Source organism: Lithobates pipiens, unplaced genomic scaffold (genome assembly GCF_037356315.1).
Source record: "Lithobates pipiens isolate NorthernLeopardFrog02 unplaced genomic scaffold, aLitPip1_a1.2 Scaffold_8, whole genome shotgun sequence".
Taxonomy (NCBI): domain Eukaryota; kingdom Metazoa; phylum Chordata; class Amphibia; order Anura; family Ranidae; genus Lithobates; species Lithobates pipiens.
The window spans coordinates 147,579,333-147,594,091 of NW_027507903.1; the positions used below are offsets into that span (position 1 = coordinate 147,579,333).

A 14,759-nucleotide genomic window follows, 5' to 3' on the forward strand; every position below is an offset into this window, starting at 1 on the left:
CAAAACATGCCTAAATGGTGCTTCACCTATGCAAGAGTGTGTGTGCCAGAGCCACAAGCAGTAAATACTTTCCGGTATTCAGCTGCAGCTATTTATGCATGAGAAATACACCTAGGAAAATTCCATAGGCTAAAAAAATTCTGCAGTATTGTTCATATTTATATGAAGTTGAACAGCAGAATTTAATGAATATACCCAAATTTGTTGCAATACATACAAGGTAGGTGAGGGGTACATTAAGCTGGTTTATTTAGTAAAGCAAGCAAGGAGAAAGGTGCAGCAATTTATTGGAACTGAACAGAATTCTTTACAGCAAATTTGTTTGCTATGATTAGTGATTTAAATGTGTAAAAGGTAAACAATTGGTAAAACTAAATGGAAAATGCAAGCTGAACACTACAGGCTAAATCACATAACCTTCAATGAGTATACAGAATAGAAAAATGGGTGCAGCACAATATAAAAACCAAAGAAAAGTCCATCCATAAATATAAAGGAACTACAAGCCCCAGAGTGGAAGATGAAAATTCCAATCCACTGGTAATTCTAGGCGACGAGCCCTCCGCTGGCATACAAATGCTCTTACCATAAAAAGGTGGACCCCTGAATTAACAGGTGGTCAGACATGCTTTTATCCACAATGCGATGATGGTATTCGCTAGCACAGCAGTGGAACCGTAACATCCAAGGCAAGTTTAAAAAAAAAATTGCACAAACAAGGAGACACCTTCTAAGTGCTCTCTGTTAAGTAATTTAATAGTAAAATATCCACAAGTGGCATAACCTGATGGCACCAAAAATCACACATCATATAAAAACAAAATCCTGTAGGATGCAACGCGTACTGGGGGAGGAGCCATCTTGAAGACGTCACCTCTTACTATTTTTTTTTTTTTAAATACACTTGCCATAGATCATGTTTCGGTTCCACTGCTGTACTGACAAATACCATCATCCCATTGTGGATAAAAGTGTCTGACCTTCTGTTAAGTCAGGGGTCCACCTTTTCTGATAAGAGCATTTGTATGCCAGTGGAGGTCTTGTCACCTAGAATTACCAGTGGATTTGAATTTCCATCTCCTCACGAGGGGTCTCATCTTCCGCTCTGGGACTTGTAGGATTAGTGATTTGCCCAGTATTGTATTTATTTTTAATCAGATTTCTTAATGTACAGCAAATCTAATAAAAAAAAAAAATCCAAAACGAGTTTAGTCAATTTTAAAAATTATTTTTACACTTAGAAAAGCTTAATATTCTTAAAGCCCTTGAAAATAATGCAATCCGCATTATACTGTTATGGCTCAATGTATGAACACAAATCCCTGAAATACCAAGAGGCTGCAAATCTGCTTCATGTTGAACTTCAAAGCCAGACTAATTATCTCATTAATGACAAACAATGCATTTCAAAAACACCAGTTAAAACATATCAGTTACCCTTAAAGCTGTAGCAAACAATGAAAGGCACTACTAATTTTTTTATTTTAAAACCAGCCATAGATGGGGGAATTGTGTGAAATCTCTCCATCAATATGTTCAACAGTCAGTTGGGGCAGGGGGAGCCGTCCCCGCTGGAAGAACACAGTGATTTTATTGTTTAGTGGCTATAATAGCCGCTAGCACTACATTGCATGTAAAATCCTACAGGCTTCTTGTACCCAAGTTCATTGATCAACTTGGGGCCTGCCCATACATAGTTCGAATCTCGGCCGGTCCCCTCTGATCCAGCCGGGATTCGAACAGTCTGACTGGCCAAACTCTCCAAAAGTTCTTAACCAGTGCTCTTCAAAGTTCTCTGTTAACAATATGTTCTGTGACAGAGCCTGCAGATAGAAAAAAAAGTGGATGTTTGACTGTCACCGTTTCAAAAAGTGCATCTAAAGCCTGCAATATTCCAAAAAGTCCCATCTATTTTTTGTTTGCGATAATGCACTGTCTCACAAGGTCGTTATCTGCCAGCACCACCTAATCATGTATGCATCATTACATTTCAGCAGGCATACTGTAAATAGAGAGGGTAGTATTTATTCCCTTAAAACTGATCGGCTTTATTTCACTCTCAAATGGAAAGCAAATGAAAAATGGCTCAGTATGTGCTTAGGCAAAAGGACTCAATTGCCATCCCTGAGATATTTAGTCACTTCTATGTGAATGCAGTGGCAGCTGAAGAGTAATGTCATGAAAATGATTATTGCATTTATTCACACCACAGCTTGTCACCTGAAATGGAAGAGCCCTCAGAATGAATGGATAAAACTTAGATAGGCATTTAAGAAGCCAGTAGGATCCTCCAGTTGGGGGTAGTGACTAATATGGTCGTCCAGAATAGTGAAGGTTGACTTTGGTATCAGTTTTCTGTGGATAAAATGACAGCCTGAAATGAAAAGCTTTTTCAAGCATACATATTTCAACTATATACACTGACAATATTCTGTAGGCAGGATGGAAATCATTTCAAATATATGTTTAATGGTTTGAAAAAAAGATACTGGGAGTGATTTACTAAATGAGTGAAAGCTGTTCACGTACCAAAGCGAATGACAAACAAGATAAAACCTGTGTGAATAACCAATCATGTGCAAAAGGAAGAAAAAATAAAAATAAAATAAAAAAAACACGAGTTAAACTTACCGGTGACGGTATTTCTAAGAGCCTTTCAGGACAACCCCGGAGAGAGAGTGTTGCTCTACCCTCTCAGGAAACACATGCCCACTTTAAAAACACCTCCTCTTCCCCCATGGCTTCGTTATTGTGGCCTTCCGACACTGGAAAATAAAGCACAGAAAGCACAACACCATGGTAGACCTTAATACATTTACTAAGGATAACCAAGAAACTTACCCTAGGGTAGGACTACTGCCTGCAGTACCTTCCTGCCGAAGGCCTGATCTGCCGCAGACAGTAGATCTAACCAGTAGTGCCGGAAAAATGTCGAATAACTGGACAAAGTGGCAGCTTTGCAGATTTGTTCAGGTGTTGCACCAGCCCTGTCAGCCCAGGAAACTGCCGTGGATCTAGTAGAGTGCGTGGCAAAACCCGAGGGAGGTATTTCTCCTTTTGCTTCATAAGCTTCTGCTATAGCCAGCTTAAGCCACCGACCCAGCGTACTCTTAGAAGCTTTCTCCCCCTTGCGTGATCCTGAAAATATCCCAAAAAGGGCATTTGATCTTCTAAAGTCTTTAGTCATCTTCAGAAACTGCAGCAAGCATCTTCTCACATCCAATGTGTGGAAAACTTCCTCTCCTGCATTAGCTGGGGTTGTAGAGAATGTAGGTAACACCATCTCCTGCGATCGATGAAAAGTTGAGGATACTTTCGGTAGGAATGCTGGATCCGTCCTCAGCACTACTCTGTCCGGATAGACTATAAGGAAGGGTTCCGTAATAGCTAAGGCTTGCAGCTCGCTGATCCTCCTGGCCGAGGTGATGGCCACTAAAAAGATTGTTTTCAAAACTACCTTCTGTAAAGAGGCTTCTTGTAAGGGTTCAAACGGTGCTCCCGAGAGACCCTGCAAAACTGTTGACAAATCCCAACTGGGAAAGTCTTTGAGGGCTACCGGTCTACTTCGAGCAAGGGCCCTAAAAAAAAAAAAAAAAAAAAAAAAAAAAAAATCTAGAAATTAAAGTCTCTTTTGATAAAGTATTTTCAAAGAAAACTGATAAGGCTGCCACCTGAGTCTTCAGGGTGCTGGCTGCTAGCCCCTTCTCCATTCCTTCATAGAGAAACTCCAAGATGGACACCATGCTCTTGACTTTGCGCTCTCTGGAACTGCACCAGGAGTTGAACTTCTTCCAGACCGTCATGTAGATTGCCTGAGTAACTGCTTTCCGACTAGATAGCAGAGTCTTTACCACAGGGATATGCAATTAGCGGACCTCCAGTTGTTGCAGAACTACAATTTCCATGAGGCACAGCAAGACTGACAGCCACAAGCATGACACCCAGAGGCAGAGGCATGATGGGACTTGTAGTTTTGCAACAGCTGGAGGTCCGCTAATTGCATATCCCTGCTTTACCACTTTATCCGAGAGCCCTTTCGCTTTTAAGAGGTCCTCCTCAGAAACCAGGTGGTTAGCTGTAGAAGTTCCACCTCTGGGTGATTTACCGTCCCCTGGGATAACAGATCTTTTCTTGGTGGTAACCTCCAAGGAGGTTTCGAAGACCCGCAAACAAAGACCTTTTTGGCCAAAAAGGAGTGACTAATATTAAGTTTGTCCTTTCTTCTCTGAATTTCCTTATAACTAGTAGGATTAGAGGAAGGGGGGGGGGGGGGGGGGGAGGCGTAGCACAGCTGGTAGTGCCAGGGGTGGGCAAACGCATCCAGCCCTATTACTGCGTCTCCTCGGTGAAGCGAAAATAAATCTGTCCACCTTTGAGTTCTGCTGGCTGGCAAAAAGGTCTATCTGTGGAACCCCCCAGGCCTCGGAAATCATCAGGAACACCTCCCGATTCAGGCTCCATTCTGCCTCTAACAATTTCCACCTGCTTAGGAGATCCGCAAACAAGTTCTGAGAGCCCTTCAGATGCACCGCCGATAGCGAGGCCGTGTTCTGCTCTGCCCAGGCTAACAACAAATTGGCCAACTCCATCAGGCTCCTGCTCCTGGTTCCCCCGTTTCATTATGTAGGTAACCACTGTTGTGTTGTCTGACAACACCTGGACATGGTGACCTCTCAAAACCTGCTGAAAAGCCACTAAACCCAGAAAGATCGCCTTCAACTCCCTCCAGTTGGACGATCTTTGGGCTTCCTGCTTGGACCAGACCCGAGATGTTTGACCGTCCAGGTGGGCTCCCCAGGCACTTGCGTCTGTTGTCAGACGCTTGTCCATGGGAAAGGTCCACACCAGGCCCCTTGAGAGGTTTGCTTGGTCTCCCCACCACCAAAGAGCCCTTTTCGTCCTTGACAAGATCATTGTTTCTCCAGAGGATCCTGATAGGACCAGCTTGACAGAATCTCCCTCTGAAGGGGGTCTGGAATGGAACCTGGCCCATTGAATAGCCGGGATTGCTGCAGTAAGCAGACCCAGGACTGCCATAGCCGCCCTGACCGAGACTGCCTGGTTGCTCTGTATCTGCCTTACCACTAGCTGCAACTTTTCCTGTTTCTCCAGCGGCAGGAACACTTTCTGAAGAACAGAGTTTGTCATATACCCCAGAAATTTCATCTCCTGTGAGGGGATCATGTCCAGATTTAGAAGCCACCCCAGGCCCTTGAGGCGAGACTGGGACATCTGGAGATAGACTAGGACCTGCGCCCTGGAATCTGCAAAAAACAAAAGGTCGTCCAGATAAGGGACGACTGAGATCCCCTTTAACTTCAGGGGCTCCAGAGCCTCTGCCATAATCTTTGTAAAGACCCTGGGAGAGGACGAGAGTCCGAATGGCAGAGCCCTGAATTGGAGGTGCCACACCGAACTCTCCAAATTCAACGCCAGGCGCAGGAACTGTTGTGACGCCTGATGAATGGGTATATGAAGGTAGGCATCCCTTAGATCCAGGGATGTCAGGAAACAGTTTGGGGTCAACAGCTTTGTGATGGAAAAAATAAAATAAAAATTGTATCCATCCTGAAATGCTTGTACCGTATATACCTGTTCAGGACTTTCAAGTTCAGAATTAGACTGTACTTTTCTGAGGGTTTCCTCACCAGAAAGATATGGGGAGTAAAAACCCCTGCCCTGCTGGTTTACTGGGACTTGAATTAGAACCTCTTGCTGTATCAGCTCCTGTAATAAAAAGCTTCATTGCAGAGGCCTTCTCCTGGTCCCTCGGCAACACTGTCACATAGAACCTGCTCGGGGGCGGTTCTGAAAACTCTAACCTGTACCCCTAATCGACTAAGCTTTTCGCTGTGGGACAGGTTGTCTCCAAACTTGTTTGTGAAAAGCAGACAGTCTCCCCCCCACTGGGGAGAGATTGTCACTTGCTCTTGGAGGTCTGCTCTGGGGGAGATATAAAGGACTCCACCCCTGCCTCTGCCCTTCTGTGAACCCCATCTGCTCTTGCGATCCTGGTCTTTATGGGACTGTTGAAGAGCATGCAAATTCTTTTTGGTAACCTGCCTCTTCTTGGCTGGAAAGGCCTTTTTATCAGCTGTCCTATCCAGCACTGACTAGATCGGGGCCAAAGAGCAAGTCACCTGAGAAGGGCAGACCACACAATGTGACCTTAGAGGCCGTGTCTCCAGACCATGTCTTCAGCCAAACTGCTCTCCTGGCTGAATTCACAAGAGCCGAAGACCTGGCGGCCAGCTTGACCGACTCTGCTGATGCATCTGCCATATATTTGACTGCATTCAAAATTAGTGGAAAGGACTCTAAGAGATCCTTTGCGAGGCGCCCTACACTTCAATATGGCACTTCAGTTTCTCCACCCAGCATTCCAGGTTCCTGGCCACTACCGTAGCAGCCATAGCTGGCTTCAGACTGACTGACACTGCATCCCAGGCCTTCTTAAGGATGGAATCAGCTTTCTTGTCCATCGGGTCCTTTAGGATCCCCATATCCTCAAAGGCTAGATCTGTTAGTCTAGACACCTGCGAGAAAGCTGCATCGACTCTGGGTTTGTTCCACACCTCTGAGTCTCTCCTCAAAGGGAAACCTTTTCATGAGAGCCTTAGGGGGGGGGGGGGAGAAAAAAAAAAAAAAGGGGGCTTTTTCTGGGTCCTTCCACTCTTTTCTCACCGTATCTGAAAGGACCCTGTGGACTGGAAAAACTCTCAGTTTTGTTTCGTCCAACCCCTGGTACATTTTGTCATAAACAGACAGTTGTACTTTCTCCTCCTGAATTTCTAGAGTTGTGTATTATGCTCTAAGGATGTCATCTGCCTCTAGCGATAGCTTGTATCAAGAGCCCCTGCTATCTTCTTCCTCCTCTTCAGAATCTCTGATGGAGATAAGAGTACTACCCCCTTCGTCTCCAGAGTCCTTGGTCTCCACCTGTCTGGACGATGATGCCCTGGGGCTAGGTGGCAAGTTCTGAGGCTCGGTCTGTCTGGAAGGGCCTTGTACCAGGATGGACCTGACTGAACTCAGAGCTTGTCAGTTCTTTAACCGACAAAAAAAAGTCCTTATACTGCTAGGATGTTTCCTCTTCCACCAACTCCCCGATACAAGCTCTGCACATTGCCTTCTGCCAAGAGTCTGAGGGGGTTCTTGCAAGAAGGACATTTCCTCTGGCTTGGTTTAGCTTTTCCTAGCGACCTTTCCTGAAACGACATGCAGGTTCAACTCACTAAATGTTTTAACTACCAGCTGCTAACACCAAGCCAGTGTAGAGACCCATCTCCAAACAGAACACTAATGAGACCCCAGAACTAAGCTGCAAGGGTCAGAGCGAAGTCACCTCTGACCTGCAGCGACAGGCCCCCCCAAGAGGGGGGGAAACAGACAAAACACAAGCATAACCCATTAGTAAAGCAGAGGGTGCCGCTGCACCTTACATACCTGGGCTGGACCGGTGCTAGGGGCGCCTGCCTCCGCCATAGCTGGCTTACACTCCTCCATTCCACCGAGTGAGACAGCTTTTTCCAATTTGTTCCACCATCCATTTGAATTTTGCCGACTGCCGCGTCATCAGGGCTGGCCAGAAGCGGAAGCACTCGGTCACCTGACCCCGCCCCATGGTCCCCGTGTTCCAGGCGCTTGAACCACGGCGCCACGCCCCCTCAGAGCACCCCGCACATCACCGCAGATGTCGCCGCCCGGGACCCGGCGCCGAAAACCGAGCCATGCCGCTGACCCACAGCAACCTCCGCCAGCAACAGAGCCCTCCCTGCGCTTGTCCAGCGGACACACAACGCCGGCACTCAGAGGGTCCTCGCTCCCGTGAGATGGCAGGACCAGGAGCTCCAGGAGACCTCTCCCACTGGAGATGCTGCTGGGGGCCAAATACACAACAACCACCTAAGGTAAGCCTTTGCTCCCCTGAAGAGAATGTAGCTTTCCCCTGGTTCCAGGCACATGCTTCCCCATGGAGGAAACACAATAACTGAAGCCATGGGGGAAGAGGAGGCGTTTTTAAAGTGAGCATGTGTTTCCTGAGAAGAAGAAGGTGGAGCTACACTCTGAGGTTGTCCTGAAAGGCGATTTGAGAAACATTTTGCAAGTGCGCATAAATTGTTATTTGCCATGTTCAGTTACCTCTCACTTGAACGCTTAATTTCTTTAGTAAATCGATGGCAGTGTTTGCATTTACTGTTATCAGGAAGTGATTGACGCTACAGTTAATATCTAGCAGTGAAAGCAACAATGTAATATATCATCAGTACTTTATGACAGGTTCTAGAAATTCTTGTTTGCTTCCTAATCAGTCTGTTCCAAAACTGTATTCTAAGCTTGCAAATACAGGACTTGAATTTGAGCAGATTCCTGCTGAATCGTTCAGAGCCGATGGTGGCCCCATTACCACCACCCCCTGGTTTAAAACGGAGCTGGGTTGAAATTTTAGTCAAAACAGTGACTGTATCCTATAAGACGTACAAGACGCCTCCATCAACTCCATTTAGGTGTAAGTTTTTCACTGGGGTTTAGGCCTGGGGCTGTTGCTTGGCCAGTCGATAACATTATGATATGTAAACCAATCTTTTACAGCAAGGTGCATTATTTTGCTACAAAATACATTCCTGTAAAGGGAATAACTCAGCTGCAGTGAAGGGAATAATTGCAGAAGGAAGACATTTTACATGTAATGGTCTGTATTCATCACTGACCTATTGCTTTTAAGTGTAAATGTAAGATCTGAAGTCTTTTTAACCCCAAATCTCACATTAAAAAGGAGGTCCTGTCATGCTTTTTTTCTATTACAAGGGATGTTTACATTCCTTGTATTAGGAATTAAAAGAAAAGAAGTGATAAAGTTTTTATTTTTTATTTTTTTTATTTTTTATCAAGTGACAGTGTAAAAATGAAAAATAAAAAGTTAAATAAAATTTAAAAGCATCTCATCCCTCCCAGCCTGAGCGCAGAAGCAAACAAATACGCAAGTCGAGTCCACATATGTAAACGGGGGTTCAAACCAAAACGTGAGGTATCGCCACAATCGTTAGAGAGAGCAATAATTCTAGCCCAAGACCACCTTAATTCAAAACTGGTAACCAGTAGAAATTTTTAAACGTCACCTATGGAAAAAAATTTTTTAAGTGTCAAAGCTTGCCATTATTCCACGAGTGGGAACAATTTTGAAGCATGATCTCCATCGTACGATAGAAATAGAATTTGTTGTCCCCTCAAAAAAATAAGCCATTAATATCTAAACCACTGAAGCGAGTACACCCCTAAGTGAAAATTTCCAAATTGGGCCCAATTAGCCATCTCAAAACCCACCCCCGGGTGTCATGTGACTCGTTAGCGTTAGAAGGTCTCAGGTGTGAATGGGGGAGCGGGTGTGAAACTTGGCGTCATCGCTCTCACGTTCTCATACTGGTCACTGGAAAGTCAACATGGCACCTCATGACAAAGAACTGAGGATCTGAAAAAAAAAAAAATGAATTGTTGCTCTACATAAAGATGGCCAAGACCCTGAAACTGAGCTACAGCATGGTGGCCAAGACCATACAGCGGTTTAACTGAACAGGTTCCAGTCAGAACAGGCCTTGCCATGGTCGACCAAAAAAGTTGAGTGCACGTGCTTACATCATATCCAGAGGTTTTCTTTGGGAAATAGACGTATGAGTCCTGCCAGCATGGCTGCAGAGGTTGAAGAGGTGGGGGGGTCAGCCTGTCAGTGCTCAGACCATGCGCCGCATCAAACTGGTCTTAATGGCTGTTGTCCCAGAAGGAAGGCTCTTCCAAAGATTATGGACAAGAAAGAGCGCAAACAGTTTGCTAAAGAGAAGCAGACTAAGAACATGGATTACTAGAACCCTGTCCTGTGGTCTGATGAGCCCAAGATGAACTTATTTGGTTCAGAAGGTGTCAAGCGTGTGTGGCGGCAACCAGGTGAGGAGTACAAAGAAGTGCGTCTTGCCTACGGTCAAGCATTGTGGTGGGAGAGTCATGGTCTAGGGCTGCCGGCACTGGGGAGCTACAGTTCATTGAGGGAACCATGAATCCCAACATGTATTGCGACATACTGAAGTAGAACAGGATCCCCCCTCCCTTCAGAGACCGTGCCGCAGGGCAGTATTTCAACATAACAACCCCAAACACACCTCCAAGGTAACCACTTGAAGCCAAGGGTAAAAGTGATGGACTGGTCAAGCATGTACCGTATATACTCGAGTATAAGCCGAGATTTTCAGCCTCTTTTTTGAGGCTGAAAGTGCCCCCCTCGGCTTATACTCGAGTCATCGCTGTCTGCCTGCTCGATCAGCGTGTCGAGCAGACAGACAGCGGCCATTCTATTCTAATTCAAAAGCCGCGCCTCCGGCTCCGCCTTCGCCTGTGATAGGCGGAACACTGAATTTCCCAGCAGCCTGTGTTCCGCCTATCACGGACATCCGCTCATCCTCGTACTACGGACGAGGATGAAAGGATGGCCGTGATAGGCGGAACACAGACTGCTGGGAAATTGTGTTCCGCCTATCACAGACAGGGAGGCGCGGCATTTGAACAGGAAAATGGGCGCCGACGAAGAGCGGTGATCCTGGGACGGGACCGGACGGAGGCTCGGCTCGGCTCGGCTCGGGACGGGACGGGACCAGACGGAGTCTCGGGACGGGACGGGACCGGACCGGACGGAGGCTCGGCTCGGGACGGGACGGGACCGGACGGAGGCTCGGGACCGGACGGAGGCTGGGGACACAGGTAGGCTGGACACACAAGGCCACACACACACACACACACACACACATGGATGGACACACACACAGGGATGGATGGATGGACGGACACACACACAGGGATGGATGGATGGATGGATGGACGGACACACACACAGGGATGGATGGATGGACACACACACACAGGGATGGATGGATGGATGGATGGACACACACACAGGGATGGATGGATGGATGGACACACACACACAGGGATGGACAGGCATATCTCACCCTCGGCTTATACACGAGTCAATAGGTTTCCCAGTTTTTTGGGGGTAAATTGGGGGCCTCGGCTTATACTCGGGTCGGCCTATACTCGAGTATATACGGTATACAGACCCACACCCTATTGAGCACCTGTAGGGCATCTTCAAACAGAAGGTGAAGAAGGAGTGCAAGATCTCCAACATCCACCAGCTCCGTGATGTTGTCATGGAGGCATGGAAGAGAACTGTGAAGTTCTGGGGAACTCTATGCCCAAGAGGGTTAAGGCAGTGCTGGAAAATAATGGTGGTCACATAAAATACTAATACTTTGGGCCCAATTTGGACATTTTTACTTAGGGGTGTACTCACTTTTGTTGCCAGCAGTTTAGACATTAATGGCTGTGTGTTGAGTTATTTTGAGGGGACAGTAAATTTACACTGTTATACAATCTGTACACTCACTACTTTACATTGCAGCAAACTCATTTCTTCAGTGTTGTCACATGAAGATATAATAAAATATTTACAAAAATGTGAGGGGTGTACTTACTTTTGAGATACTGTACATAGATTTTATTTGTGGGTTCCAAGTAATTTTTTTAGCAACATTTTTTTAAAACTTGTAAACACCAAGTGTCAAAAATAGGCTTGGTTAAAGTGGAGCTCCACCCTCTTTTTCAAGTGCCCTGCATCCCCTTCTTCTCTGCCCCCTTAAACACATTTGGCATATAATTTTTTTTTTTTTTTTTTAACTCACAGTTTTATCTTCAATAGTTTTCTTGCTTCCTGTTTCCGGCCGTGGCCTGAATGCAACATCCCCTCTCTGCTATGCCTCCTGGGAGATGTTTTTATCAATCCCAGAAGGCACTAGGGGCTGCTGGGCTGTAATATCGCGTGATTTCCGAACCGGAAATGACGCAATACAAGGCGGCGCCGGCCGGCGCCATTTTAAGTAAGGGCAACGTGGCCTTTGTTGCCAGTGTTCATCCAGCATCCATAGCAGCAGACTCATCATTGCAGAGAACAAGCGCCTGGAAGATCAAGAAAGAAGCTACTGCTCATCGGTAAGTGTGTGCTGTGTGATGTGCTGGGGACATGTGCTTTGCAGTGAGATTAGATTAGATGTTTTTTTGTCTGTGCTGTGCAGTGGGGAGGGGAGGGGACATGTAATGTGAGATGTTTTTTTTGTCCTGTGAGCTGTGCTGAGATGACATGGCTTTTTGTCCTTTGAGGTGAGGTGAGATGGCTTTTTGTCCTGTGAGATGTACTGTACTCTACTCTGCTGGGAGATGGTTTGTTGTTCTGTGAGATGTGCTGTGTTGTGCTGGCTGGGTGGGGGAGGGAATGAATGTGGATGTGCTGTGTTGTGCTGGGACACATGTGCGGTGGGGGGGACGTGTGTGTGTGTGTGTGTGTGGACACATGTGCGGTGGGGGGGACATGTGTGTATGCGCTTCGACACATGTGGGGGGGGGGGGGGGGGGGGACGTGTGTGTATGCGCTTCGACACATGTGGGGGGGACGTGTGTGTATGCGCTTCGACACATGTGGGGGGGACACGTGTGTATGCGCTGGGACACATGTGCGGTGGGGGGGGCGTGTGTGTATGCGCTGGGACACATGTTCAGTGGGGGGGACGTGTGTGTGCGCTGGGACATATGTGCGGTGGGGGGGACGCGTGTGTGTGTGTGTGTGTGTGTGTGTGTGTGTGTGCACGCTGGGACACATGTGCGGTGGGGGGGGACGTGTGTATGTGTTGTGATGGGGGACGTGGATGGGAGATGTGCTGTGCATTGGGGGTATATGTGGGGGGCCATGTGAGATGTGTGGTGGGGGACGTGGGCTGTGCTGGGACACATGTGCGGTGGGGGGGGACGTGTGTGTGTGCGGTGGGGGGACGTGTGTATGTGTTGTGATGGGGGACGTGGATGGGAGATGTGCTGTGCATTGGGGGTATATGTGGGGGGCCATGTGAGATGTGTGGTGGGGGACGTGGGCTGTGCTGGGACACATGTGCGGTGGGGGGGACGTGTGTGTGTGCAGTGGGGGGACGTGTGTATGTGTTGTGATGGGGGACGTGGATGGGAGATGTGCTGTGCATTGGGGGTATATGTGGGGGGCCATGTGAGATGTGTGGTGGGGGACGTGGGCTGTGCTGGGACACATGTGCGGTGGGGGGGACGTGTGTGTGTGCGGTGGGGGGACGTGTGTATGTGTTGTGATGGGGGGACGTGGATGGGAGATGTGCTGTGCAGTGGGGGGCCATGTGAGATGTGTGGTGGGGGACTTGGGCTGTGCTGGGACACGTGTGCGGTGGGGGGACGTGTGTGTGTGTGTGTGTGTGGGCTGGGGCACATGTGCGGTGGGGGGGCACGTGTATGTGTTGTGATGGGGGACATGGGACATTTCCTTTGCTGTGATGGGGGACATGTGCTGTGCATTGGGGGGCCATGTGAGATGTGCGGTGTGGGGGGGGCATTGGGTTTGGGGGATGTGGGCTGCACTGGGGGACATGGGAGGTGTGGGGGGACGTGTGCTGTGCAGGTAGATTTTATGTCTCTATACCCCTCTTCCCACGTCACCCTCATCTGCTCTCCCCTTTCAACTTGCCCACTACCCCTTATCGTATAATGATGAAATATAGTCATTAAATTTATTTTTTTATTGTAGGACTGTAGAAATTCATCTTTACTTGGTCTACGCCATTTACAGGTAAGCAATGAACAAAATAATGCAATTTATTAACAAATGTGTAGATTTTTTTTTTTTTTTTTTTATGTATAATTAAATTTTTGTTTTTATTGTTTTAAATCTCTAGGTTGAAGATCGAAATGATTTTGCGAATTTTGAAAACAAAAAAATTAAGAAATAGTATGAAAAGGTTCCTAACTCTACTCTAAAATTTTTAATCTCTCTCTCCGTGTCCCCGTCTCTCTCCCCGTCTCTCCCCCTCCGTGTCCCCGTCTCTCCCCCTCTCCGTGTCCCCGTCTCTCCCCCTCTCCGTGTCCCCGTCTCTCTCCCCGTCTCTCCCCCTCTCCGTGTCCCCGTCTCTCTCCCCGTCTCTCCCCCTCTCCGTGTCCCCGTCTCTCTCCCCGTCTCTCCCCCTCTCCGTGTCCCCGTCTCTCTCCCCGTCTCTCCCCCTCCGTGTCCCCGTCTCTCCCCCTCTCCGTGTCCCCGTCTCTCCCCCTCTCCGTGTCCCCGTCTCTCTCCCCGTCTCTCTCCCCGTCTCTCCCCCTCTCCGTGTCCCCGTCTCTCTCCCCCTCTCCCCCTCTCGCTCCTCCTGTGGCTGCTTATTATGAGGGGCTCCCACCATCCCTGTGCTATGCTGTCTTCCTCCTGGGCCTGTACCTCTGCTGTGCATATTATGAGGGGCTCCCACCATCCCTGTGCTATGCTGTCTTCCTCCTGGGCCTGTACCTCTGCTGTGCATATTATGAGGGGCTCCCACCATCCCTGTGCTGTGCTGACTTCCTCCTGGGGCTGCTTATTATGAGGGGCTCCCACCATCCCTGTGCTGTGCTGTCTTCCTCCTGGGGCTGCTTATTATGAGGGGCTCCCACCATCCCTGTGCTGACTTCCTCCTGGGGCTGTACCTCTGCTGTGCTCATTATGAGGGGTTTTCACCATTCCTGTGCTGTACTGACATACTGAGCACAGCAGGGGTACAGCCCCAGGAGGAAGTCAGCATAGCACAGGGATGGTGGGAGCCCCTCATAATGAAGAAAAAATAGTAATGTAGAAGAATACGTATAAGCCTAAACTGAGCGAAAAAAAACATTTTTTTATATAT

The 14,759-nt window shown here is 47.8% G+C and overlaps 1 protein-coding gene and 2 long non-coding RNA genes across 4 annotated transcripts in view; 2 read left to right on the forward strand and 1 right to left on the reverse strand.

Moving 5' to 3' along the window:
- The window catches only part of LOC143963348 (uncharacterized), a 154,274-nt gene that overhangs the window by 23,004 nt on the left and 116,511 nt on the right, over nucleotides 1-14,759 (forward strand). The gene's annotated exons all lie outside the window — the stretch shown is intronic.
- MEST (mesoderm specific transcript) overlaps nucleotides 271-14,759 on the reverse strand; it is a 77,038-nt gene continuing 62,549 nt past the window's right edge. For both annotated transcript variants that reach the window (XM_077472040.1, XM_077472041.1), the window contains exon 12: nucleotides 271-2,355. In XM_077472040.1, the coding sequence (XP_077328166.1) occupies nucleotides 2,238-2,355 (118 nt within the window). In that variant the 3' untranslated portion in view covers nucleotides 271-2,237. The remainder of the gene's footprint in view (nucleotides 2,356-14,759) is intronic.
- On the forward strand, nucleotides 11,817-13,912 carry LOC143963584 (uncharacterized). The gene is made up of 3 exons (XR_013271004.1): nucleotides 11,817-12,033; nucleotides 13,640-13,681; nucleotides 13,788-13,912. It is a non-coding gene; the product is annotated as an uncharacterized LOC143963584 (long non-coding RNA).